Genomic DNA, 26272 nt, shown 5'->3' with positions numbered 1-26272 from the left:
GGTAGTGATAAAGCAGGATAAAGTGGGATAAAGTGATAAAGCACCATACTCTAACCATGAAGATACAGTTGTGATGATGGGGCTGAAAGCAGCAGTGGCGCAATGTAATGTGCAAAGAGTGGGAGGGGACCTGGATCTGTTGGGTGGGGCTGGTGGCAAAATGTCTTGGGCCATCTCTGTCTCGCACACTCTTATGATGTTCCACAAAATTTGGGGCTGAGATTAGCATTCTCCAAAAGGAACTTCAAGCTTTAATATTTTGGTGGTGGAAAAGGACTCAGATGCTGGCCCATGTTCAAGGTGCTTCTTCTAAACTTTTTTTTTACAAAGTCCTGAATCAGATGTTTGCCAGCTGCAGGTGGTCCATATGGAGGTTGTGGAACCATCAAGAATATCTGTATGTGGCAGCGATCCAGACTTTAACCATGTTTTTCTGAAGATGGAGATCAGGGCTAAATTCTTGAGCGGTCCCTAGGCGATGTCTCATGAATTTCATAATATTACATTGCTGCAGCCTGCTCATTTCTCCCTTTAAGAGATGAAAGTCAAGGTGCCCTAATCAGTAGCTCCTCTTAAGTCCAAATACGGGATGAAAGAAACTAACCCAAATCTAAGGTTCAACATAACCTTGCCTTGGTAATGGACTGGATGTGAGCCAACAAACTGATGCTCAATCCAGATAAAGCAGAGACACTATTTGTGCATTCTGAAGGAATGGGTACACAGTTTGGGGCTCCTTCTGCATCCTTTGCTGTTGCTCGAGGCTCAGGTGGCCTTGATGGTGCAGAGTGCCTTCCATCAGCTTCTGCTGGTGGCCCAGCTGCGCCCCTATTTGGAAAGGGATTGCCAAACTCTGTCCTCTGTGCTCTGGTAACCTCCAGGTTTGATTACTGCAATGCTTTACACGTGGGGCTGCCTCTTAAGACACTTTGAAAACTTAAACTGGTGCGGAACTCAGCAGCCAAGGGGTTCACCAAAGCAAGATGTATTGAGCGTATTATACTGATCCTGGCCTGACTGCATTGGCTGCCAATGAGTTCCCAGGCCCAATTCAAAGTGCTGCTTTTGACCCATAAAGCCCAGTCTAGCATCCTCTTCTTACAATGGCCAATCAGAGGCCTGTGTGAAACCTGCAAGCAGGATCCAAGCACAAGAGTACAGTCATACCTCAGGTTACAGATGCTTCAGGTTGCGCGTTTTTGGGTTACGGACGCGCCAAAACCCAGAAGTACCAGAACGGGTTACTTCCAGGTTTCAGCACTCATGCATGTGCAGCCGAGCTAAATCACACTTTGCGCATGCGCAGAAGCACTGGATCACAACCTGTGTGTGCGCAGATGCGGCGCTGTGGGTTGCGAACGCTGTGGGTTGCGAACGTGCCTCCTGCACGGATCATGTTCGCAACCCGAGCGTCCACTGTACTCTTCTCTGGTTATCAGCAATTGACATTTAGAAGTATTGCTGCTTCTGACAGTGAAGGCAGAATGTAACCATCACGGCTAGAAGCCATTGATAGCCTTGGAATCATAGAATTGGAAGGTACCCCAAGAGTCATCTAGTTCAACCCCCTGACATGCAAGAATGTCAACTAAAGCATCCAAGACAGATTGGCAGATTGCCATCCAACCTCTGCTTAAAAACCTCCCAGGAAGGAGAGGAGGTCTGTTCCACTTTTAAACAGCTCTTATCCTCCATTGATCAGTCCAAACCTCTTTTAAAGTCACCTAAGTTGGGGGCCATCATTACCTCCTGTGGGAGCGAGTTCCACAGTCTAACTATGCACTGCATCAAGAAGGACTTCCTTTTATCTGCTCTGAATCTTCCAACATCCAGCTTCGTTGGACATCCATGAGTTCTCGTGTTATGAGAGAGGGAGCAAGACTTTTCTGCATCCATTTTCTCTATGCCAAGCTAGTTCCTGAAGTGTCCACAACCAAGTAGCCAAGTGTCCACAACTGGCACTCTTTGACCTTCTGCACACACTTTCACAACTCCTGAGCATCACAGCAGCCAAACCATGACTACTTGGCCACAAACGTTCATGGGGATGATGTCACAATGATCCAGCAAACGCTGCAGTGGCTACTGATTTTGCTTCTGGCCACAATTCATCAGACTTTTACTGAGTCAGACTAGGGGTCTATCTGGCTCAGAATTTTCTATATCCTGACTGCAGTTTCAGAGAGGGGATGTAGCCAGCTTGCGGTATCTGTAACATTATAAAACTGGGCAGGAGACAGCAGGTTATTATCTTAAAGCCCAGGCAGGTATGTATCTCCATGATATGATATGATATGATATGATATGATATGATATGATATGATATACAATATGAGAATAGAGTAGTTCACACTGGATTGCACTGGTTTGGATTGGATTGTGTGTTTCTTTAAAGAGAGGGCACTGACAAAGCTGAAAGAGGTGGAGCCAATAAGGGATCAGCCCAATCCATATCAACACAACCCCATCCCCCCACCCCCAGTATAGTGGTACCTCAGGTTACAGAAGCTTCAGGTGACAGACTACGCTAACCCAGAAATAGTACCTCAGGTTAAGAACTTTGCTTCAGGATAAGAACAGAAATCGCACGGCGGCAGCAGGAGGCCCCATTAGCTAAAGTGGAACCTCAGGTTAAGAACAGTTTCAGGTTAAGCATGGACCTCCAGAACGAATTAAGTTCTTATCCTGAGGTACCACTGTACTCAGTACCTCAGATATCACCAGCTGGTCAGACCAGTTTGGTCTGAGTGGTGGGTGCCTACCATAGATCCCTTCCACAATTCAGACCTGGCAGTCAGTTTAGGCTCCGCATTAAGTTGAAGAAATCTATTTGCTGAGTCACTTGGAGATAAAAACATTATTGGCCCTCTGTCAAGTCCACCAGTGCAGCCTCACATCTAAGCACCTCATGCAGTTCAGCTGAAGAAATGGAGGCTGTTTAGGTCAGGCTTTGCCAGTGTGGTGCCTGCAGGTGACAGTGCGCCCTCCAGAACATCCTAGGGTGTCTGCGAAAGCAGTGGCAGACTTTGGGCTCTCAGAATTTAGTGGTGTCCTGTGCAACACTAAAATTTGGCATCCCTCTCCGCCTCTCACACCATTCTAAATCACTGCTGTGCTGCCCTAAAACTGCCTCCGGTGAAAAGCCTCCCTAAATATCCCTGTGGACTCCCACACTAGCAGAACTTCCAGATCCGCAGTTCCAGCCACAGCACTGAAGGTTCCCATGCTGGCTGCTTCAGCTTCTCAGTGGAGCTTGGGCCAGCTGCCCCCCCCCCCATTAATTCCAGGGCTAGTGATGGATGGTGTTCATTGGGATTGGTAGGGTGGAAGGCAGGGAGCCCAACAGTAGGTGGCGCCACAGCCAGTGACAGGCAGAACAAACAAATTCTAGGTTTGCCCCAATCCTCGTCCCTGCTGAGTTCTACAAGGACAACCTGAGACTTAAGAAGGAGAAAGCTGACAGACAGGGCTGCCCCTTGGACTGGTTGCAGGTAAGAAAGGAAAGCAGGTGGGGGCTGGCTGAGGGCACGCTAAGGTTGGTGGGGCAGTGCCCCATTTGCCCTAATGGAGTGGCCACTAGGGCCAGGGTAGTTGAACGATCATCAGGTTCAGTGCCTGGCCAACAGCACACGACTGCTCTGGAGGTGAAGGAAGCTTGTGTAGGCATGTGCCAGAGTTGGGGCCTTCCTGAGAGCCAGAAAGGGGCAGAGTTTTCACCTGTTATATAGGCTTTCAGTCTGAGCCAGGCTAGTGCTGAGACATCAGCTCCTGTAGGGTGTGCTCCAGAACGTGGTAATGGATGCACCTGAATTTATGTGAAGCAAACTTGGAAGTGGTGTCTTCCTGTGAAAGGGCTTATTGAAGAAGGATGAGTTATGAGCTGCTGAATCTGGATCGTCGTCCGTCCCCCATCCCTCATCCTCCGTTCATGGCTGGGGGACTTGAAAGCTCTCTTACCTCTAGACATGGCTATCCCAAAGGCTGTTGCCTAAAGTTTTGAAAAAGTTCCCCCATCCATGATGTAAGCCAATGCAGCCTGCAGGTGATTCCCCATGAGGTCTCACATCCAGGCTACTTTACCAGGGTGGTAGCCTTCACTAGGCTGACATAGCCTGGGCCTCGAAGTGTCCTGAGTGTTTCTGAGTAACAGATTCAGAGGAAATCAAAAGAAGGGTGTGTGACTTTTCATGGTAGCTGAGTAGGATATTATCAATAGCTTTGTCTTCCAAGATTTTGCCTAATTTTTGATGCCATCTGAGTTGGTGGCGATTGCTACTTCTTCTGGGGCTAAATTCTAGAGTTTAACTGCCTGCTTCTTAAATTAAATCGAGAAGACTTTACCCAGGTATGACTTGGGAGAGTAATAAATGGGAGTAACTGACGGACAATTGAACAGATTCTGAGGAGGATCTTTTTGACGTTAGTGGGGGTGTAATCAAACTGAAGTGGAACTGGTTTGGAAGGTGACCGAAGGTTGGATGCAAATTAGCTGAAGAACTTTCCTGATAGGTGAAGAGATCTGACAGTCAAATAACTTACTTTTGATGCTTTGGGTGGGGCATGGAATTGACTGGATTCCTGTGACATTTAAACCCCACATTTGCAGCTGTACTTTCTAACTTTGCAAATGGCCCATAAACAGGTGTCTGTTCCCCGAATATTCTGGGTGCCTAGTAAAGTCCCTGGGCAGCCTTAGTGTTAATATGCTCATGAGTAGCCCTCCGGGTGATTTGCAAACTTTCCCTCGCATACAACCCCTGCCTGAAATGAGCAGCTGATGGGACCTTGCTGGAAGCCTTTGTGAACGGGAGCTTCGTCCCTTGCAATGTGTCCTCTGATCAGGAGAAGCAAAAAGTCTCTACAGAGATAAAGCATATTGGGTTTCACGTCAACAACCCGCACCCCCTACTTTTGTTAACCAGCAGCAGCCAGGCCAAAATAATTAATCAGCTGGGAGAGTTTTTTCCTAGGATCAGAACCCCACGCGCAGCTTCCTCTCCGAAACGCGTGTGGCGCGTTAAAGGCGCGAGGACAAACCCGGGAAAGAATGGGTGCCTGTTGCGAAAGAGAGTAGAGTACTCTATTCTCCTCCCGTCCGGAATTTTCATTTAGCAATAAAATTTCTGCAATTAAAACACCCTATCCATAATCAGATCCTTTTACTCCGTGTTGATGAATCTGCCACGGGGCCGCGCTGCTTCACATGTGATCTGTACTCCACCGTTTCAAGGTTCTTTCTTACTAAAGATTTTTAAAAACAAACAAACAAACAAACAAACAAACAAACCCGTACGTGCAACAAGCAAACACATGCACTGCACAGCACAGGCGCAACTTTGCTAGTATGGATGGGAAACCCGTGTGAACCTGGGTCAGCGATCACAAAAGCCTGTCAAAGGAAAGAGGATTCCAAGCTTCCCAACCTGCCCTCCCCGCTCCGTTTTCGTCTTCAACCTCAGCGTCTTGCGAAATAGATGATCCGTGTAAAGCGGTTGTGAGAATCCGCGTCCTACAGTACCAAGAGTCAAATGCAAGTTCTTTCCCTGCCTCATATCTCTTGACCTGAATGGCAAAGCAAATCAGCCTTCCTACGCCTCTACCCAAGAAATCCAGGGAGCTTTAAAGACACAACAGACTTTTTACTCATTTATTTGAGGAATAGCTTTCCCCCTCTGAATCTTTTAATATTATATCTTTCTGTACCTAAAACATCTTCTTAGGGGACGGTGAGGCCGGATATATTTTATTCCCCCCCCCCCCACCGCACCTATCGATTGCGAAGTTGGTCCTCTCCAACCAGTGGCAAAATTACCTTTTGAGGAGGGGGAAGAGTGAGGATCTCAAAGGGGACGACTGAGGAGATGCAGAGCTGGGAAGACTTGCGGGGGGGGGGTGTAAATTTGAACCTCTGAGTCTCTAATACGTCTGGTTTTTGTGTTTCTGTCTAACTCCCTATATCTATCTGTATTTCTGTGTGTATCTATATGTATGTATTATGTATGTATAGAGTGTGCATATGTGTCTAACTCCACCGTGTATATCTGTGCATAACTATATATTGCGTGTCTCTTTCTGTGTGTGTCTCTGTATCTAACTTTCTGCGTATCTCTCTAAATAACGTGCGCGTACCGATGTGTATTATCTAACTCATCTAATTCGTTCTCTCGCTCGTTCTCTATCGTGTGCGCGTGTATACCTTTGTGCATATCTATCTAACTCTGCGTGTATCTAATTGTGTATGTCTAATTCTCTTTCTGGTGTGCGTGTGTGTCTGTCTGTCAGTCTGTCTGTCTTGATGTATGTGCCTCCGCGTTTCTTCTATCTACCTCTCTCGTGCGCTTCTCTCTCTCTCTCTCTCTCTCTCTCTCTCTCTCTCTCTCTCTCTGTATCAACTGTTCACAAACTTTGCGCCCCTAAATCCGAGTTCAAGGCGTTGCTTTTAGCCTATTTCAGATGTCTGTGGTTCTGTTTAATGACGACGACGACGACAATAATAATAATAATAATAATAATAATAATAATAATAATAGAAATAGAAATTCTGAGTTCCTTTCCGATTTCCATATCGGATCCTCCCTAAGCGAAAGGTGGCCGCTCTGAGGAGCCTGGCAGTGCCCGTTTTCCCCTGGGAAAGAGACTTCCGATTACCTGTTCGGGACTTGCAAACCTGGTTCCGGGCTGCGCAGATGGCTGCCTGGGGTTTTTTTGTTTTTGTTTTGTTTTTGAACCCTCTATTCTCTCAGGACTGTGTTTATGCCCAGGGAGAGAAATAGCGCGTCGCCCCTATAATCTGCTTCTGTTACTGACGGTTAGAAAAGTGGGGGATGTCGGGGAGAAAATAAAATAAAAATGCTTCCTACTGGGGTTTTTTCAGTCGTCAATCAAATCTTTCTCGGTCCCGTAGCCTTCAGCCTAAAAGGGCAGATCCTGTATTCCGCCGGAGAGTTTTAGGGATGATGCACTTTGCGAAGCTTTAAGAAGACATCCTAGACCTGGACCCCTGTCTCGTAGGCGCCTAAACGGATTTGAAAGCGTTTTCGCCTCTTGATCCGGTTTGAGGCAACTTAATTGGTGGTGAAGGGGAACCGATCCGTATCTAATTATCATTGGTTATAACGATAGCCGTCGACATTAACATTTTTGGTATTAAAGAGGGGAGGGGGGAGATTTCTGTTCTGAAATGTAAGAAAAACAAATTGCTTCTCTCTCTCTAATCTAGTTCCACTCCGGATTTAAAAAAGTGAGGCGGCGTTATTTGAAAAAGAAAGAGACTGACAGATTTGGAATATTTGTTTTTATTTAGAATCCTTGATTCCTTTCTTGATCATCCCTCAAAACATCAACTATGAAAAAAACATTTTCGTTTTTAAAACGAAAAAGCGCGTATGGTATGCGTGAGACAGATAAAGATTGTTGCTTTTAAAAAATCAACACACGACCAGGACATTCTGTATTTTCACCCAGGTAATTCTGTAAGGCTAGTTTTTTATTATTATTATTCAGACGTTCCCGTTTCTGCCGCTTGAAAGCGGTTCCGAGCAGCGGATCCACGGAGCGGCTTTCGCGTTCTTTCTGCCCCATCCATCCAGCTAGGAAGAGACGTTCTTCGAACAAGCTCCAGCGCTTCAGAAAATTCCTCTTGACTTATCTGCTTAAAACAATTTCTTCTGTAGTCTCTTATTCTCAATCTCTCCCACACCTAATCCTACACTGAAATTCTATCTGACTTGCCCTTCCTGAACAACCCTCAATCTTTGCGTGAGAGAGAGCGCCCCCGAGTTTCCTATGGGGACCCAGCTCCCCCTTTTCCTTCGCCGGGCGTCCCCGTCTCTTCCCAAAGCGACCTGTGTCCATAATATCTGACGATCGGATTGGGAGAGAAAGCGCTTGGGTGGAAATGAGCGTCCAAAGAAGCGCGCGGATCCCCGTCTCCACTAGCTCAGAAACTCTTAGGAAGGACTCGAACATCTTAAGGCGCGTGTGCTGTGGATTTTGCTAAGGGAAGCAGGATTCGAGATTTTGTGGAGGTCTGCGTAATATTTGGGAGCTGGGGCAGGTGGGAGAAGTATCTATCTATATTTATTCATACTGTTTCAAAAACATAAGAGGACCCCTCCGATCTGCGCTGTCTCTCAGTTTCCAACCCAAGCGCAGCGCGCCTCGTCCATTTCCCGGGTCAGTTTCACGTCTAAGATTCCCGGTTCTCGTTTTCTCGTCGTTTTCTCTTTCTCGGCTGGAACGCAAGCCGATCGCCCGCTCCTTACACCTCTGGGCGGGTGTATGGAGGCTCTCCACGTGCCCCATTAATGAAGACCCACTTCATCCTAGCCTCAGTATCCCCTTCTTTGCGCTTTAAAAAAAAGACCCCTCTTTCCATTCGAGGGGGGGGGGATAGATCCCCGGACCTTGCAGGTGCGATGAGATCTCTGCGTGTGCCAGAATCCCTTCCTAGATTATTATCAACATTATTATTTTAATTTTTAAACTCTCTTCTCCTCCCTAGTCCTCCCGGGAGTTGTTTAAAGAGGCTGGCAAGGCTTTTTGTGTGTGCCAGGAACCTTTGGAAATAGCAGGTGTCGAAAGATGTGATTCTCTCTCCCCCCCCCCCTACACATCGTCCTGCCTCTCTCTGTCTCTGCCTCCATTGGTGGGCTCAGGGTGGGCTAGGAAAGGCAGACTCTCCGCCTCTCCCTCCCCCCCCACCTCTGCCTAGATCAGCTGCCCCCACCCCCTCTAAAGGAGGAGGGCCCCCCTCCCTCCTTCCCACTCTCTCCCTTTTCTCAAGCGCTGGCTCCTTCTGGTAGAACAAGTCTATCTTGCGACGTCAGGGTGGTAGAGGAGGGGGGGTTATTAATAACCAATTAGAGGGGTCATCGGAGCGCATATATAGTACCAGCCCTCAGGATCTGGGCCCAGAAGACTCTGTTGCCACTTGCTAAGCAGGCAGTGGCTTGGGGGTCTCCACTTGCTCCCGGGACAGCCCACCTCCCTCTCATTCTGTCTCTCATTCTCTCTCTCTCTCTCTCTTTCCCCGAACAGATCAGAGCCAGCTGCCCAGGATCTCTGACCCCCACGCAGACCCCAGCTCCAATCTTGCCCCCCATTTTCACACACACTCCCACACACCCCAAAACCTACTATCTCCCTTGAAGCCTCGCCCCACCTTGTCCTTATGATGGGCTCCGTGCTCCCCGCGGAAGCCCTGGTCCTCAAGGGGGGGCTGAAGGGGCCCGGGCTCTCGCTGGCCGAGGTGATCACGTCGGACATCCTGCACAGCTTCCTCTACGGCCGGTGGAGGAACGTCCTGGGCGAGCAGCTCTTCGAGGAGAAGGCCGCCGGGGGCTGTGGTGGTGGAGGCGGAGGAGGCGGAGGAGGAGCGCACAGCAACCCCAAAACGGCCTTCACGGCGGAGGTCCTGGCTCAGTCCTTCTCTGGAGGTGAGTCTATCGCCCTCAGAGACCTCCTGGAGGGTCGATGTGTGTGTGTGTGTGGATAGAGGTCTAGAAGGGTGTGAGAGAATAATTTCCAAGCTCAAACCTAACCGTGTCTACTCAAGAGTAAGTCCTGTTGCATTCAACTGGTCTTGCTCCCAGGTAAGTGGGGTCAGGATGGCAGCTGGAAAGTTTAATCCCAGTCGTGTTTGCTTGGGAGTTAGTTCTATTGCATCCCTTGGAGCTTACTCCCAGGTAAGTGGGTTAGGGTTACAGCCTTAGGAAGTTTGACTGTTTTTTAAAAAATAAAAGAGGGCTATAAACTGAGTGTTGCATTCCTGGGCAGTATTCAGCGGGACTCCAAGACGTACTTTTTGGGAGGAGGGGGGGGGAGATTGCCTTAGGGGGAGGTTACCTTCCATGAGGAAAACTGAGGCGCGCTTTCGAAATTTCTCCCACTGAAACCGGACGCGATGAAGCCCCGAGGTAGCTCTCCACAGTATTAGCTCCGCCTAAAAAAAAAAATGTGCCTTTATTAAGAAATGCCCTAAAGGCATCCCATTCCGCCTGTGGATTCATCAGGGATCTCTTTTCCCCAAATCTGCGAGGCACAAAGTTCTTTTAGAACCCCTGGCTCACAAGAAAAACGTGCTGAGTAATTTCCAGCACCCCCTCTTCCGCCCCTCAGTTCACATCCTCCCCCCAAAGCATGGGTTTTCGAAAATAATTTTCCCCCTCTAACGAAAGATGCGTAAAAGTCTTGCTAAAAATCATCAGAGTTTCTCTCCTTGCGCTCTCTGCAACCCCAGAAATAAAAGGAAGTGCGGTAGAGCTGGAAAGTCCCAGGTTCAATCCACAGTGGCATTTCCTGGTAGCGTTGGGAGAGATCTCCTGGAGAGCTGCTGCCAGTCAGTGTAGGCAATATTGAACTAGATGGACCACTGGTCTGGCTCAGTAGAAGGCAGCTCCCCACGTTCCCTACTTAAATCAAACTCGAATTCAGAACCAGGAGGACTGGAATCTTAGATCTTTTTAAGGGGAATGCCAGTAGCTCAGTGGTAGAGCAGCTGCTTTGCATGCAGAAGGTCTCGCTGGCATTTCCAGGTAGGGGGAGAACCATGCCTGAAATCCTGGGAAAGCCACTGCTAATCCGTGTAGCCAATATTGAGCAGATGGAGCCAGTGGTCTGAGTCAGTATGGAGGCAGCTTCCACAGCAGGCGCTGTAACTCTCCAACAGTCTCACTTTACCCCGCCGCAGCGTTCTCTTCCATTGTCCCTCGAGATAGAAGGATGCCGGCAGCAACAGCAGAAGTATGTGTTCCTAGAGGGGGACGGATGGGAAGTAACTTACCTGTCCTCAAAAAGAAATCTAAAAAGCTTGATCAGGTTGGGCTCTCCACCCCACCCACCCTTGGAAAAGGATGAAGTAACAGGAGACCTTGATTTACTCCCCCAGGAGAAAATAAAAATAAAAACCCAAAAACAAAATAAATAAATCAGCCAACACATCCAGCTTCTGTAAAAGCCTAATAGACCAATTCTGAAAGCACTCTGATACTGGGAATTTCCCATCAGTGTTCTCCGAATGGTCTCCAAAAACCTCTCCCCTCCTTCTCCTCACCCGCCCTCTCAGAAGAACTAAACACATACTTTTCTGCCCCTCAACATAACCAGAGTGTAAATTTGTGCCATATTCTGACCTCCTTTCCAAATATGTTTTTAAATCTATCTTTTAAATATATATATATTTAAAATAATCCCTTTCTGCCTTTCTCACTCCCTGTCTTCCCCTTGAATTTAGCTCTTCACCCCCCAAAAAGTATGAGCCTCATTCTCTCTCTCTTTGAAAAGCCTTTGGCATTTAAATTCTTATTAGGCGTGTAATAGCAGCTGACTGATAAAGGAAATTTTAAATTCATTTAGTTAACTTGGGCCTGACCTGAGGGCCGGGGGGGGGGGGGAGAAATTCCCACTTAAACCAAGAACTTTAAAAGGGCAATTTGGGAGGGGGGGTGGAGAGAAGAAGAAGAAAGGGTTGATGGGGGGGGTCACATTTTTCTTTTTCTTCAAAATGTCTCAAGTGCTTTCCCCTCATTCATCAATCCTAGGACGGTCTATTTTCCCTGCTGGCATCTCCGTGACTCCCTGCTTCTACACTCCCCCCACCCTCCCTGGAAGATTACTGTTCCTTTCTTAATTTGCCATGAAAACTCCATTCTGTGGCCTTTCAGGGGATGTCAACCAGCTAATCTCTCCCATTTTGTCCAGAGAAATTCCTGGGCCTTTTAGAACAAGTTTCTGAGGGCATTCAGGGCCGACCATGGACGGGCAAACAGCGATCTCCAAAGGCTAATGAATTTAGAATTAGTGATTTTCTATCCAAGGGACTTAAATGAATGCAGATCACTTTAAACAGTGTGACAAATTGCTTTATGGAGTGCAATGGACACTATTTAACCCTCTCCACCCTCCCCCCCTCCAGCCCAGGAACCCCCTTGTTCCACATCCCACTTTTTCCCAGGTTGGCTTAGAAAGGGAGGCTTGTAAAAGATTATGCGCCAGCTCTCCTCCACCCCGTTCCATGGGGTATATGCACCCCACAGGGCCTCAGTCAAGGGGCGTTGTGCTGCACACCCCATCAATGAAGATCTGTGAGTGAAAAGACTCTGTGTGTGAGGTTAGCAGGGGCGCAGTTTAGAATCCCCAAAAGATCTCTGCTTGGATCAGGCCAGGGGTTCTGTCTAGTCTGGCGGTCATGTTCTCACAGCAGCCAACCAAATGCCTGTGGGAAACCAGCAAGCACACAATTTTCAACTCTGGACTTGATGACCATTTGCCTCTGTGTGTGTTGTTTTGTGTTCCTGCAAAATAAATATGTTTATTTCCCCGGAACAACAAGGACTAGAAACTTAATTTGCTTTTAGGGCAAGGGTCATAGCTCAGCGGTAGAGCACCTGATTTGCACGCAAAAGTTCCCACGTTCGACCCCGGATGGCATCTCCAGGTAGGGTTGGGAGGGAAACCCCGTTTGAAATTCTGGAGAGCTGCTGCCAGTCAGTGTAGACAAAATGGAGCTAAAGTATGTGGAGCTCCCTGTGTTCCTCAGCTCAGCTGGTAATGTGCATTAACTTCACTTAACTCCAACTGTGGCAGTTATACATTTGAGGGGTGGGGGCTCCAGCTTATTCTGCCGAGAGGGTCCCCAGACAAGTCTTGCCCTGATGGCGCCACTGATGAGGGGGAGGATGTGCAAGCCCACTGGAAAGAGGTAGGCCAACAAAGCTGCTTTGAAACAAGAAAAAAAGGGCCCCATGAATGTGGACGAAAGAGAACTGTTTTTCTCACTGCCCATGCAAGGAACAGGGCAAGACTTGTGCACAGCAGATGTCTAGACCCCACTCAGCAAAATGAGCAGGACCCCACTCCCAATGCAACAGGGACTTACCTTATTTGAGGTCCCCATAAAACTATTTAGTTCAGAGTTGAATCATACTTCAATGCACAACTGGAACACAAACATTGCTTGTATACCAGTCCAGATCTTAGGACTATCTAGCTCAGTATTATCTACACTGACTGGCAGCAGCTTCCCAGGGTTTCAGATTGGGTGCCTTCCCAGTTCTACCTGCAGATGCCGTTGGTGACTGAACCTGGGATCTTCTGCACTCAGAGCGGATGCTCTGCTGCTGAACTACAGCCTTTCCCTATAACTAAGGACCTAGTCCTCATGGTTCTAAATAAGCAACTGATTAAAACAAAAAGTGATGTATTACACTGAGTCAGACCCTGGGTCCAGCTAGCTCAGTATTGTCTACACTAACCACCATCAGCTCTCCAAAGTTTCAGGTGGGGCATCTTCCCTGCCTTCCCTGGAGATGCCATTGTGGTGGTGGTGGGGTTTCAGCCTGGGCCTTCTGCACTCATAGCAGATGCTCTTCCACTTATCCATGGACATTCCCCCTTCCCCTGAAGTGGAACTTGAAGTTTCAGAGGGGACATCTTAACCAATTGGTTAACCAATGCATACTTTTCCTTGAGAAAGCCACACCCAGGAGCCCCCAATATTCTTGCTTATATCCAACAGTGAGTCTGAGTAAAACTCAGTGGGCTATAATCCTCTGCCAACATATTCCACAATGACCCCAATTCACAGCTACCCCAAACATCCACACACCTCTCTAAGTTGGTGACTGAGGGCCAAGTGATTGTGCTTTTGGGGTCTGTGGTTGGGTGGTGCGGCAAGGGGGACCTATGTGTTCCACATACCTCACATGGGCATTGTGTTCAGCGTGATTTGTAGATGTGTGTCTGTGTGGATTATCATGAAAGCGTGTGCATTCCTAGTATGTATGGTAGGTTCCTGGCAGGGGTCTGTGGGGTCATCAAGATAAGACTTTGAGGACACTCATCAGGGTTCCACTCAACAGAGAAGTGCCCCCCCCACACAACAGTGATGGTTTGTGAGAATTGTGTGTGTCTGTGTGTTTGTAGGGTGTGTGTGTGTGCATGCACGCTTGTGTGTTGGGCAAATTGGTAACTGGCCCATTTCCTGAATGTGGAGGCTACATTTCCGGAGCGTAAGTGATTTTAAGAGCATATAGGGAGAGCCTTGATGGATCAGACAAAATGGTTGATCTGCTTTAAGATCCTGTTTCCAATGGAGGACAGCCAAATGCCAGGTTTAAAGGGACAACCCATCCCATTCTTTCTTCTTGGCGCCTGATATTCAGAGGTAAGCATTTTTTTAAAAAAATGATTGCTGTAACCTTAAGGCTAAAGAATAACGCAAATCTCTTCAAGAGAACATAGCTTGGAAGCACACTGTTCCTCCACGCACTATGCTGATGTGGCTCACGCTATCACCTGCATTTGTGGTGTGCTGAGGTGCTCTACGGGTGCTCAGTGTTTATTTATTTTATTTTACTAATTAAATTTGTATACCACCCATCATCTGTAGATCTCAGGGCGGTTCGCAACATAAAATACAAAATAAAAACACGACATGCATAACAAGAACAAGAACAAAAACCACAAACCAATAACATTTAAAACATTTAAAAAGTGCATAAGATGTTAATCAGCCCAAGGCCTGGTTGAAGAGGAACATTTTTGCTTGGCGCCTAAAGGTGTATAATGAAGGTGCCAAGCAAGCCTCTCTGGGGAGAGCATTCTGTTATGTGTATATGATGTACTTTGTTACAGAGACAAGGCTTGAGCTGTGGAATCCAAAATATGTTCAAACATTACTTACAAGTGAGGCTTGTGATAAAATGTTTGCACCCTTCACCATAATACTCCATTCCTTTCCTATTTTTCTTTCCATTAGCTTTATTTCCCATGGTTCTCATTTGTACACAAGAGGGATGTGCCTCTTTTAGTTTTCTTAAAATGGTTTTCATACTTCTGCAAACTTCGTATTGGCTCCACTTCTGGATCAGCAGTCCTCTCTTGTCTCCATTGCTGTGTTGGCGTCTTAGCTGGAGAAGTCCAATCGCCTCTTTAAAAGGGACGTGTGTTTGCAACGGGGACTGCCATGTAGGTTTAACAGAGTGTGTTTTATAGATAGTACAACTGCTCCTGTGCCGTCTTGCACTCCTGGCTTTTGATCATCTACGCACTGGAATGAATAGGCTGCGTTGAACTAAGTTCTCACTCAGGGGATACATCTAACATAGTCAGTCTCTCCCAATTTAAAAGGGCTTTCAGACGTGCGCACACCCAAAATAATAATAATAATAATAATAATAATAATAATAATAATAATTATCCACAATTGCACCATACTTTTAACACACATTTAGTGCACATTTCAAGCACGTGGCTCCCCCAAAGAAACATGGGAGCTGTAGTTTACCCAGAACCCTCCACAAACTGCAGCTCCCAGGATACCGGGTGGGTAGGAGAAGCCACATAATATAAAGGTGCATTAAATAGGCTTTAAATATACATGGTGGGCATGGCCTGTTTAATCCAAGTGGAGTGATACATCCATAATAATGTAACCTGGACTAGTCTCTGCCATAGGGTGCTTCTAAATTTAGACAGAGAAGGAGATGACAGAGGAAAGGTTTGAGAATAATGGTGGTGGTGGGGTTTTGAGCATGAGTCAGTGCACCCAGTTCTGTGATGCATTATGCATATGGATGGGGCAATGAGTGAATTCTCCCAGAGGAATTTATATACTTTGGGTTAGGCTGTGTACACACTGTACATGCAAAGCACACTAATAATAATAATAGTAATAATAATACCAAAAACTGTAGTTTCTGAAGGGAACTGTGATGGGAACTGTAGTTCTGTGAGGGGAAAACTAGAGTTCCCAACATTCTTTTGGGTAGGCAAAGGGGCATCTGTTCACAATTCCTTCAGGGGTGTTCCCTTTGTATGAATGTGCACCCTCCTTACGTGTCTTGTGACCCCTTTAAGAACTAAAATCCTGTCCATAAACCTTTTAATAAACCAACAAATCAAGAATGGATTGGGTTTTACACTGGTCTTTCATTTGGGACCCAGTGTACCTCAATCCTACTTCTTCTATTGCGGCACCCACAACTTTGGGACTCCCTGCCCATTGAACTCAGGCAGCCATTTTTGCTGTAATCTATTTTCAGCGCCTGCTAAAAATATTTTTATTTAGGCAAGCCTCCCCAGAGAGACATATAATGTGTCTTTCAATCTGGTTTTTAGCTTCTCCTTGATTTTAATTATTTTCTTAGGTTTCAAATAGTTGCTTTGAACTGCTTTTTAAAAAACCTGATCATTTCATAATTTTATAAACTGCTTTATTCTTCTTTACAATCAAGTGTCATATGCAGTTAATGAACTGGAATGAAAAATGCATAATTATTCTTCCAGCCTGCTCCTATGGCCCTTAATGCAAAACAGTAATGCAGCCATAACCCCCTGGTATTCTCCAGGGACTCTGGCTGTATATACGCTTCATCTTACTCTGCATCCAGAGCACTCCCTTCACTTGTTTGGGAAGTGGTATACACAGTGCTTTTTTTCTAAAAAAAATATGTTTGGGGGTACTCTCATTTTCCTACTCATATTGAAATTCTGCCCCTCAATGAGGCCAAACTTAGATTCACAAAATGTTTAGGGGTATGCGTACTCCTGCATCCCTTTCCCAAAAAAGCACTGGGTACATACATGACATTAACCCCCATCCATATCTATCCTGTCCTTTCTTAGGAAATGCTGCATTTTGATGCATCGCCCTCTAAAAAAATCCCAGATTCAATCCAAATTGTGAAAAAGAATGGTCTCAGTGCATTTTAAGCCAGTAATGTGTGCACACAGCACCAGCCTGCTTTAGCACCAAACACTCTCATCTAAATCAGTCCCTAGATCGGGTTGCGTTTCCAGCTTGGGTACCACCAGCACAATTATGCAATTTGCTAGATTTCTGCCTGCACCAGAGAGGTGAGCGCCTCTTTTTAACCCGCCTCACCTTTAAAAAAGCATCTCTTCGAAGAGATGACAATGGAAGCAAAGTGGCAATGAACTGGGAGAGAGCTCTCGGTTTCACTGTCAGCTGCTCATATTACTAGTACATGAGCCTGTTGCCTTCCTCCCACTATGGAGATAGTGAGATATGGGATCCATTTTTCCCGGGCTCTTTTCCTGACCCATCCCAAGTGTTCTGTGCTTTTTTCCCTTGCATCCTCTGGACAGTGAGAATTGTGAATGGGAAGGCAATTGCTGTTAAACCTGATAGCTATGCTCTTCCACCACTATCGGAGGCAGCAATGCTTCTGAATGCTGGTTGCTGGAAACCACAGGACGGGACAGTGCTCTTGAACTCAGGTCCTGCTTGTGGGCTACCCACAATGGGCATCTGCTCAGCCCCAGTGAGAACAGGATGCTGGACTAGATGGGCCTTTGCAGAGCTGTAGCTACGGGGTGTGTGTGTGTGAAGCATTCAGAGGGGCACCATTGAGGCTCTCAGCCTGTGTGTGTATGTGTACACAAATGCTTGTGTGTGTGTGTGCATGCGCGTGCCAAACTGGGTCTTTGACCCAGGTGAAATAAAGCCTAGTTTCGCCTCTGGATCTTGGCCTGATCCAGCAGCCGGGCTCTTATACTTTGGAAGATACAAGCAACCCATTGCATGATAATAATAAGACACTGAATGGCTGGTCCTATCATTAGGCAAAGTGGGGTGTCTGCCTTAGGTGGCTGATGAGAACAGTGGCAGTAGCAGAACCTCAAATCATGATTTTGAGGCCCCCCCCCCCGCCGCCTTTCAAATGCCCAATGTACAAAAACAGGTGTTGTTTTTGGGACTCTGGATGACAACTCTGTTATGGTAGTTCTGTTGTTATTCCCATATTGCAAATTGGGGACAGCTGAGTTTGAGAAAAGGTATGGGGGGGACCCACTGATGTTAGTGGAATTTTTAACCAGGAGCAAGAACTGAGGATTGTTGAAAATTCATGACAAATCTCTCAGCTTTGCTAGCTAACCATACCCTCAATTTACAGAGGCAGTATAGCCGAGATGTTCAGAGATGACAGACTTTGCCTTTGCAACCTGCTCATAAGGGCTCAGAGACATCTGCTGGCCACTGGCGGAAATGGGATACTGGGCTGCTTTGATCCAAAGATGAGGCAGTTCCCATTGCTCTGTTTCTGCTTGCTCCGAATGCTGGGTTACCCAAAGGGCAGCCTAAGCACGTTGCGTGTTGCGTTTCCATTTTTGTAGATTGTTACATTTTGCAACACAGGGATTTGTGCTTGTTTAGAGCTCTAGTGAAGCAGGGGCACCAATAAAAAAGGAGAAAATCATTAAATTATTTGATATTTCCAAAAAACAACAATTGAAGTATACAGTAGTCATCATGGGGGAAATCAGAAATTTGTGGACTTCCTTACACTCTATTCCACTGAATTGCTTCAACTGGATTTTGAATAAATTTGCAACTAAATTATTGCTGTTTTGAATTTTATTGTGTTGTTAGCTTCCTTAGTGGGTTGTGCAAACTGCTATTGTGAATAATGCTTTTTATAGTGTAGGGTGGGGAGCAATTTGGGGCCCCCCAAAATAGTTTGGGGACCACTGGTGTAGCTTAACTTCTTTCTCTCCCTTTTCTCTTTCTCTCTGATGCACAGAGGTCCAGAAGTTATCTAGCTTGGTGCTGCCTTCAGAGGTCATTATTGCCCAGAGTTCCATCCCTGGAGAAGGACTGGGCATCTTTTCTAAGACCTGGATCAAAGCGGGCACAGAGATGGGACCTTTCACTGGCCGAATCATCTCCCCAGAGCACGTGGACCTTTGCAAAAACAACAATCTGATGTGGGAGGTAAAGAAGCAAGGATGTGTGTGTGTGTGTGTCCACATGAGAGAGGAGGGTGGCCCTTCTTGGAACAGGGTGGGGAAGCCATAGGTCTGCAGATATTGTAGGACTCCAACTCCTATGAACCTCTGCAGCCAGCATGGTCAATGGTCCAGGAATGATGGGAGTTGAAGTCCAACAACATCTGAAAGGCCACAGGTCTTCTATACCTGAACAAAGAGATGGGATGCAAGAGATGGAAGAATGCCTCTTTTTTCAACAGGCATTCCCCCATTAGGAAGGGCAAAGAAGGGATGCCAGGGATTGAACCATGGACATTCTGCATGCAAAGTGGATGCTCCAGCTACGTCCCTTTACTTAGGGTTGCGGAACAGCCCATAATATGTATACTTGGCCTTGTATTTCCTTTTATCCTCCCATTCCTGATGACAGAGATTGAGGCCATTTGGAGCAGCAAACACTTTTAACAATGGACTAGTCTACAGCCCACAATTTCCACAAATTGATGCTAGTCCAGCGTATAAAAACAGGCACACCTGTCATATTAGAATGGCAAGATCACAATGCTTCAAGTGTGAGTGATATGTGCTTTGATTTCCAGAACAAATAAAAGTTTATTCAGAAGTCTGCTGAGAGACATCCTGCATTGCAGGGGGTTGGACTAGATCATGGGTAGGCAAACTAAGGCCCAGGGGCTGGATCCGGCCCAATCACCTTCTAAGTCTGGTCCATGGATGGTCCGGGAATCAGCATGTTTTTACACGAGTAGAATGTGTCCTTTTATTTAAAATGCATCTGGGTTATTTGTGGGGCATAGGAATTCATTCATTTCCCCCCCAAAATATAGTCTGGCCACCCACAAGGTCTGAGGGACAGTGGACCAGCCCCCTGCTGAAAAAGTTTGCTGACCCCTGGACTAGATGAACCTCAGTCTCCCTTCCAACTCTCCAGTTCTATGATCCCCACTCTGAGTGATTTCTGAATGGTCTGCAGTGTGTATGTTTGAGAACTGCCATCTTAGATTGCTCGAAAAGAGGATTAGAAGTCTATCAATGGTTATGAGCTGGGCTAACTAAATAAAACCTACCCATTTATTATTTTATTAATTAGTTTTTTATACCACCTTTCATCCGAGTATCATAGGGCAGTTTACAATACAAAAATACGTGAGATAGTAACAGACAAAAACAATACCACCCACCCCACCCCCGGTTTAAAAGGCCATAGAACATTTAATTAGGCAAAGGCCTGGGAAAAGAGGAATGTTTTTGCCTGACACAAAATGTGCCAGGGGAGCTTCCCTGGGGAGAGCCTTCCACAAACGGAGAGCCACCGCAGAAAATACACATTCTTGTGTTTCCACCCCCAAGGCCTCTTGTAGATGAGGCAACAAAGAATGGCTTCAGGTGAAGCTTGCAGGGTCTAGAGCGGTTCATATGGGGAGAGGCAGCCCTTGAGGTATTTAGAGACATTGTACCTGAGAATATAACTTGCGGGGGTGGGCAAACTTCCAGAGGCATTGTTGCCTTCAGCATCCATTTATGGGCCTTCTCAGAAGACTCTATGATTATGAACTAATGCAGCTATTAGGAACGCAGGGAATGCCTGTGGGAAAGAATGAGTCAGAAGGAGGCGGTGGAATGGATGGCTCTGTCACACAAGCAGACTAGGTTGCCATAATAGACGTGTATAAATTTATGCCTGGCAAGGACAAAGTGGATAGAGAAAAGCTTTCCTTCCTCTCTTGTGATGCTAGAACACACGGGCATCCAGTGAAGCTGAATGTTGGAGGATTCAGGACAGATCAAAGAAAGGACTTCTTCATGCAGCTCTTGGTTCAACTATGGAACAAGGCTATCCATGGCTACCAGCCACAGTGGCTAAATGCTCTGCATTCATGGCCAGAGGCAGTAATGCTTCTGAATACCCAGTAGCTGGAAGCCACAGGAAGAGAGGGTTGCTGTTGCACTCGGGTCCTGTTCTGTAGGCTTTCCGTTGGAACATCTGGCTGGCCACTGTGAGAAAAATAAGTTTTATGTAGGGTGCAGAAAGATTTAAAAGCCCATTTTTTTTTAAGCCTTGATGCTCCTGATAATTTTCTACAACTTTTCCAACACACTGATGATACCTTTTCTGGGGTGGGATAACCTGGATGCATCTATTCAGATGCAGTAGGTGGGTGTGATTCATGGACTGAAACCCTCTTGCCCTTCTTTCCAGGTCTTCAATGAAGATGGAACTGTCCGTTATTTCATTGACGCCAGCCAAGAGGACCATCGCAGCTGGATGACATACATCAAGTGTGCTAGAAATGAGCAGGAGCAGAACCTGGAGGTGGTCCAAATTGGGAACAGCATCTTTTACAAGGCCATTGAGGTAAGGGTGTTACAGACAAGGGAATTGGTTAGAGCAAAAATACTTGCCTTCAACCTAAGTTGCTGATGCTTCTTCAGACTTTTTATTCTTCTTCTGGTGCTGGGGAGTTCAATGTAGAAACATAGGACTGAATCCAATGTAGTGCCAAGGGAAAGCAATTTACTGGTATACTTGTTCTGCTGCTGAAATCCAAAGGCACTTTGTCATTAAACTAGGATGACTTTAGAAGGGGATTGGGCACATTTGTGGCGTGTAGAGCTTATTCATGGCTACTAGCCACGATGGCTATGCTCTGTCTCCACAACCAGAGGCGTAATGCTTCTGAATTCCAGTTGCTGGAAAACAAAAAAGGAGAGTGATCTTGGGCTTGGATCCTATTTGCAGGTTTCACAAAAGCATCTGCTTGGCTACTGTGAGAACAGGATACTGGACTGGTTGGGCCACTGGCCTGATTCAGCAGGCTCTTCTTTGAAATCTCGGAAGCCAGAGGGGGTGGCTCTTTGGAATTCTTATTGGAAATTCTATTTTGTTGTGGACTTTTAGGTGTTTGACACAATATGCTTTTCCCTGTACAAGTTTTTCTGCTGCCTTTGATTGGCCAGTTGGCTAAGTATTTTTATTTATTTACTTGATTGGTGGGGGGAGCTACCCCCTGCCCCCCCTTGGCTACACCCATGTTAAGAGGCTATCCACTTTTTAGCTTTGCCTCTTATATAAGGTGCAGCTGAGAACATCTCTGCATAATTTCTATAGGAGAATGGACCGTTAGGGCAAACAGGGAGGTACCCCATCAACTTCAGTCTGCCCTCAGCCAGCCCTTACCTGTCTACCTTCTTTCTTAAATTTAGTCCATGGAACGGAACTGGCTACCAGCTTCTTCCTCCTGAGTGTCAGAATTGCCTTTGTAGAACTCCGCTGGGAGGAGGAAGATGGGGAGAAAACTGGAATCCATCAGCTCTGCCCCTCATTGGCTCTGGCGCCACCTATCGTTGCGCTTCCTGCCTTACACCATACCAGTTCCAATGGGTGGCAGCCACAACTGCCCACTTCTTTCTCATCTGTGCATGTGTCCATCAGAGATTGCAACTGAGGACTTTAGTTTAGGGGGTGGGGAGCTTTTTGCCTTTCTGATGTAGCCAAGCTACGTTGTCCACCAACCACTGAAGCCGAACAGTCAAGGCTGAGGAGAGATAGAGTCCAACAACATCTGGAGGGCTGGGGATCACTCTACTGCTGGCTTTAGGTGATCTATCTGTTTCACTTTAGTGGACAAGTGAAGCTTTTCAAATGTGGGGAAATGCTGGAACCTGAAGACCACACACAGTGAGCATCTACCCCTGCAGCATATTCTGAAATGCAACACACACAAACAGATGCAAACACAGCCTACTCACACCCAAGCACTAAGAACAGTTATTACGCACCATCTTTCATGTCTGGGGTTTTGTCTCCTAATGTGAAAATGATAGTTAAGATTTTAGCAACACTTGTAGGTTTATTTTTGGGGAAGGGGGAGGTTCTTTTCTCCTGCAGAAGATATCTCTAATGCCTTTTGCCATTTTGCTACTTAGCTTTCGTAAAAGAAAATAACTGCTCTCTGTGTGATGTAGTGGAATGTGAGGGTGTTTTTGCAGAGAAATTGCACCACCTTTCTCTGCAAAAGGCTAGTGTAACCTTTTCATCCAAGCCTGGAAAATGTTGCTTTCTTTTCTCTTTTATTTGGCACCAGAATTGATATTACAGTTAGCACTGGGCAAGCCTCGGTGAGGAGGCTGTTCCCAGAAAGGGGAGGCAGTGCTAAGGAGGCCCCCTCTCTGGTCACCTGATTTCAGATAACCTCTTGTATGTTATGGATATTTCAGAGTGGAGAGGATGCCTATTTTAAAATGATGCTTTCCATCTACAGTTTATATATATATATTTTAAACTGCTGCTGTTTGCCTTGCAGAAGAGGCTAGCTCCTTTTCTATTTCAAAAAGGCTATCCTCTTCTACTAGGTGCAGCCAAAAGATTAAATATATAAATAAGAAATAAATATCTCCTGCAGGAACGATTATGGCATGTCTTAGATTATCCTTTTTTCTCCAACTGATTAATCTAATTCAAGGGTGGGGAAATGCCCCCCCAGGTCTCACTTTCACGCCCTTGAGCTCTTCTTATAAGGGCCATATCCCTCAATGGCCTTGCTTGAGGGGATTTGAGGTCTGATAATGCCTCTTCTGGTTTCCTGGATGGAGGACAGAGAAACTAGCCAACAAAACAAAGGGGCATTTTTACAAGCATTGCTCCATTCACTTTTCCCTCTGGACCCACCTACCACTGTCATGTGGCCCTTGGAAGGTCACCCAAAATAGAATGCAGCCCTTGGGCTGAAAAGTGTTCCCCACTCCTAATCTAATTGGTTAAACATTGCAGCCCTTAAGCACAGGGACTGACACTTTGGACATATCATAATATAGAATAATGGTTAGAAGGGTATCAGCACAATCCTCGCAACAGCTGACCAGACGCACCGGCAAAGAGGACCTGAGAACAAAAGCTCTCCCCCCTCCTGTGGTTTCCAGCTACTGGCACACAGAAGCATTGCTGCCACCAGCCATGGAGGCACAGTCTAGCCATCGTGGCTAGTAGCCATGGAAAGCCTCCTCTTCCTCCATAAATTTTTCTAAGCCTCTTTTAAAGCCGTTCCCCCTCTTCTCTCTCTATAGATGATTCCTCCGGATCAAGAATTGCTCGTTTGGTATGGGAACTCCCACAATACCTTCCTGGGGATCCCTGGAGTGCTGGGACTTGAGGAAGAACAGAAGAAGAGTAAGCACGGTGAGGAGATGGTTGAATTCTGCTCAGGGTTGGCATTGTATAAAACTTGCCTTTCTTAAGATTTCCCTCTGCCAGTTTGCGGGATTTGCGGGGTGGAGTGGGGAGGAAGTGGGAATCAGTCCCTCCTCTCTCTCTCTCTCTCTCTCTTTAAAAAAAGTAATCTGAAGAAATCAATACAAAACAAATACAAAAAGCAGTACAGTATATCTGAGAAGAGACTTAATAATAGGTTGGTAAAGACCACCAGGAAAGTCAAATTCCACGCTGTACAGAGGAAAGGGAGTCTCACATGTCTAATGCACATAAGATGGTACCCCACCAAACCACACAGATTTTTTCAGGGTCCTTTGAGCATTTTGACATGCTATTTATGAGTTATTCTTTTTCCAGCTGATGCTGAGTGCCACATATTTTTAATACCATCTGTTGTAAATGTTTTAGGTATCCCTGGGGGGAAAGAAAGGTGTAACCATTTTTATCCTGCAATGCAGATATGCACTTTAATTCTTGTTGTTCGTCAGTTGCAGCATCACAACTTGTGTGTATGGGGGGGTAATCTCCTGATGGAGGCCCGCCACTTTGTATCTTTTCAGGGGAAGCCTTTAAATAAAATTGACAAAGCTCTTAATGTTTAATCTTGCTGCTGTGTTTCAAACGAATGCATCAACTGGGCCGCTGCCATTTTCAATGCTTTTATCTTACTTTGCTGGGGCTTGCTGGAATGCAATCCCCCCTCAAAATATTTTCTTATTTTCACTTATTTATACAAAAAGCGACAATCAATATTCAGCAATTCCTGCCTCCTGCACAGAAGCACCAAATATCTAGTTAATTACATTCAACTTTCAATGTATAAACAAAGATCTCACTCTGCAAATTGCCATATGTCCTTGGAGGCCTGTAACCATGTCCCATTAACGTTGCATATGTAATAAAACTATACCAGGTTTCTTGCCTGTTGGACTCTCTCACATATGGGTTGCCAGTTTATCCATCGGCATTAAGTTCCAGAGTTGTGAGATCCAGATCTCAAACAGGTCTGCACTGATAGAGTCTTCCAATAAAAATCCAGGGCATAATTGTGCCCACAGTAGGTCTTTGAAGCTATCAAGGAGAAATATTTATACAGGGGAAAGGAGAGAAGTGGTTTCTAATTTTGGGAATCTGAGGGCATGCAATGAATTTTTAAAAGATATTATTTCATTCGGGCTGTGTCTTTTTAAAGTTTTCGTTCCTGTTGTTTATAGAGTGGTACTGATGTTGCTGCACGACCCTCCATGATAAATATTAATTGCATTGTTTATTTCATTAATGACATACATATAGAATATGGGCTTGATCCGTCCCCATCTGTGGGCTCACCTGCTCCGGGCATGAGTAACTTCCAAGGTAGGGTGCTCCTTGGGAGACGAGGGATGGCTGGAGGGGGTGAACCGGAGGGTGACAGTGACCTCCAGTGTGCAAAATGGCAGCCCCTGCACTGCACATGAGCTACTGAGGCCAGGCAGGGTGAGGGAAGAGGGCTCCTTTGTGGGGATGGATCAGGCCCTATAGGATTATATAATTTTTTATTAAAATCAGGGGCTCAATATCTCATTGATTATTTCAGGAGTGGATTAATGCGATGTGCTCTAAGTGGGCCATCCCTCACACTTGTCCCAGAAGTTGCAATTGGTGCAGAATGCTGCAGCATGATTGCTGACAGGAGTAAGGCCATATCAGCATATAAAACTTGCACTCAGAGATCACTGGTTGCTGATTTGCTACCAGGCCAAGTTCAAGGTGTTAGTGTTAGTATATAAAGCCCTTAGCAGCTTGCACCCAGCTTACCTGCAAGTAGGCCCACTCAACTGCTTCAATCTGCAGAACAGGCCCTGTTACAGGAGTCGCATAATACTCATTCCAGATTTGTAAGAAATCTTTTAGTGTGGCAGCACCCACACTTTGGAACTTCCTGCTTAGTGAGAACAAGCAGGTGCTTTCACTGTATTCTTTTCAGCACCTGTTAAAACCATTTTTGTTTAGGGAAGCCTACCCAGACACAAAGAAGTGGTTTTTAGCTTATTTATTGTTTTTTTAAAAGTTTTAAATAATTGATTTTAACTATTTTTTTACTGATTATTTCATTATTTTATTCTTTTTGTAAACAATTTTGGGGATTTTTTTTTTTTTTACAGTCAAGTGGTGTGTAACTTATAATAATAATTAAAATTAATTGTTCGCTCTCACCAGCCTTCTGAGTACATAACATGTAGGACTGCACTGTAAAACCTTTTCATCCCCTGAAAAGGCATTCTTATTCACCAGATTTTATCTAGAAAGTCACAACCCGAATGAAATAATATC

The 26272-nt window shown here is 45.9% G+C and overlaps 2 protein-coding genes across 13 annotated transcripts in view; one reads left to right on the top strand and one right to left on the bottom strand.

Annotated features, from left to right (window-relative positions):
• The first annotated feature begins 2107 nt into the window (after positions 1 to 2107).
• PRDM12 (PR/SET domain 12) overlaps positions 2108 to 26272 on the top strand; it is a 26736-nt gene continuing 2571 nt past the window's right edge. For 2 of the 6 annotated variants that reach the window (XM_083423906.1, XM_083423902.1), the window contains exons 1-7: positions 2108 to 2267; positions 7304 to 7464; positions 9040 to 9437; positions 18546 to 18736; positions 20951 to 21106; positions 23815 to 23926; positions 25253 to 25315. In XM_083423906.1, coding sequence (XP_083280032.1) covers positions 9173 to 9437; positions 18546 to 18736; positions 20951 to 21106; positions 23815 to 23926; positions 25253 to 25315 — 787 coding nt within the window. In that variant the 5' untranslated portion in view covers positions 2108 to 2267; positions 7304 to 7464; positions 9040 to 9172. The remainder of the gene's footprint in view (positions 2268 to 7303; positions 7465 to 9039; positions 9438 to 18545; positions 18737 to 20950; positions 21107 to 23814; positions 23927 to 25252; positions 25316 to 26272) is intronic. The other 4 variants (XM_083423907.1, XM_083423905.1, XM_083423904.1 and 1 more) reach the window with 3 other exon arrangements.
• The window catches only part of LOC310669674 (uncharacterized protein), a 21070-nt gene continuing 13540 nt past the window's right edge, over positions 18743 to 26272 (bottom strand). For 2 of the 7 annotated variants that reach the window (XR_014507248.1, XR_014507249.1), the window contains exons 3-5: positions 21154 to 21288; positions 20859 to 21058; positions 20416 to 20745 (exon numbers count right to left, since the gene is read on the bottom strand). Coding sequence is in view for 1 of the 7 variants with exons in the window: in XM_083424137.1 (XP_083280263.1) it covers positions 20282 to 20335; positions 21154 to 21288 (189 nt within the window). In the remaining 6 variants the exon portion in view is untranslated. The other 5 variants (XR_014507254.1, XR_014507255.1, XR_014507256.1 and 2 more) reach the window with 5 other exon arrangements.

This window comes from Podarcis tiliguerta, assembly GCF_965153285.1.
Source record: "Podarcis tiliguerta genome assembly, chromosome: Z".
NCBI classification, from domain to species: Eukaryota; Metazoa; Chordata; class Lepidosauria; order Squamata; family Lacertidae; genus Podarcis; species Podarcis tiliguerta.
The sequence above is the reverse complement of the archived record's forward strand: the minus strand, read 5'-3'. Positions and strand labels throughout refer to the sequence as shown.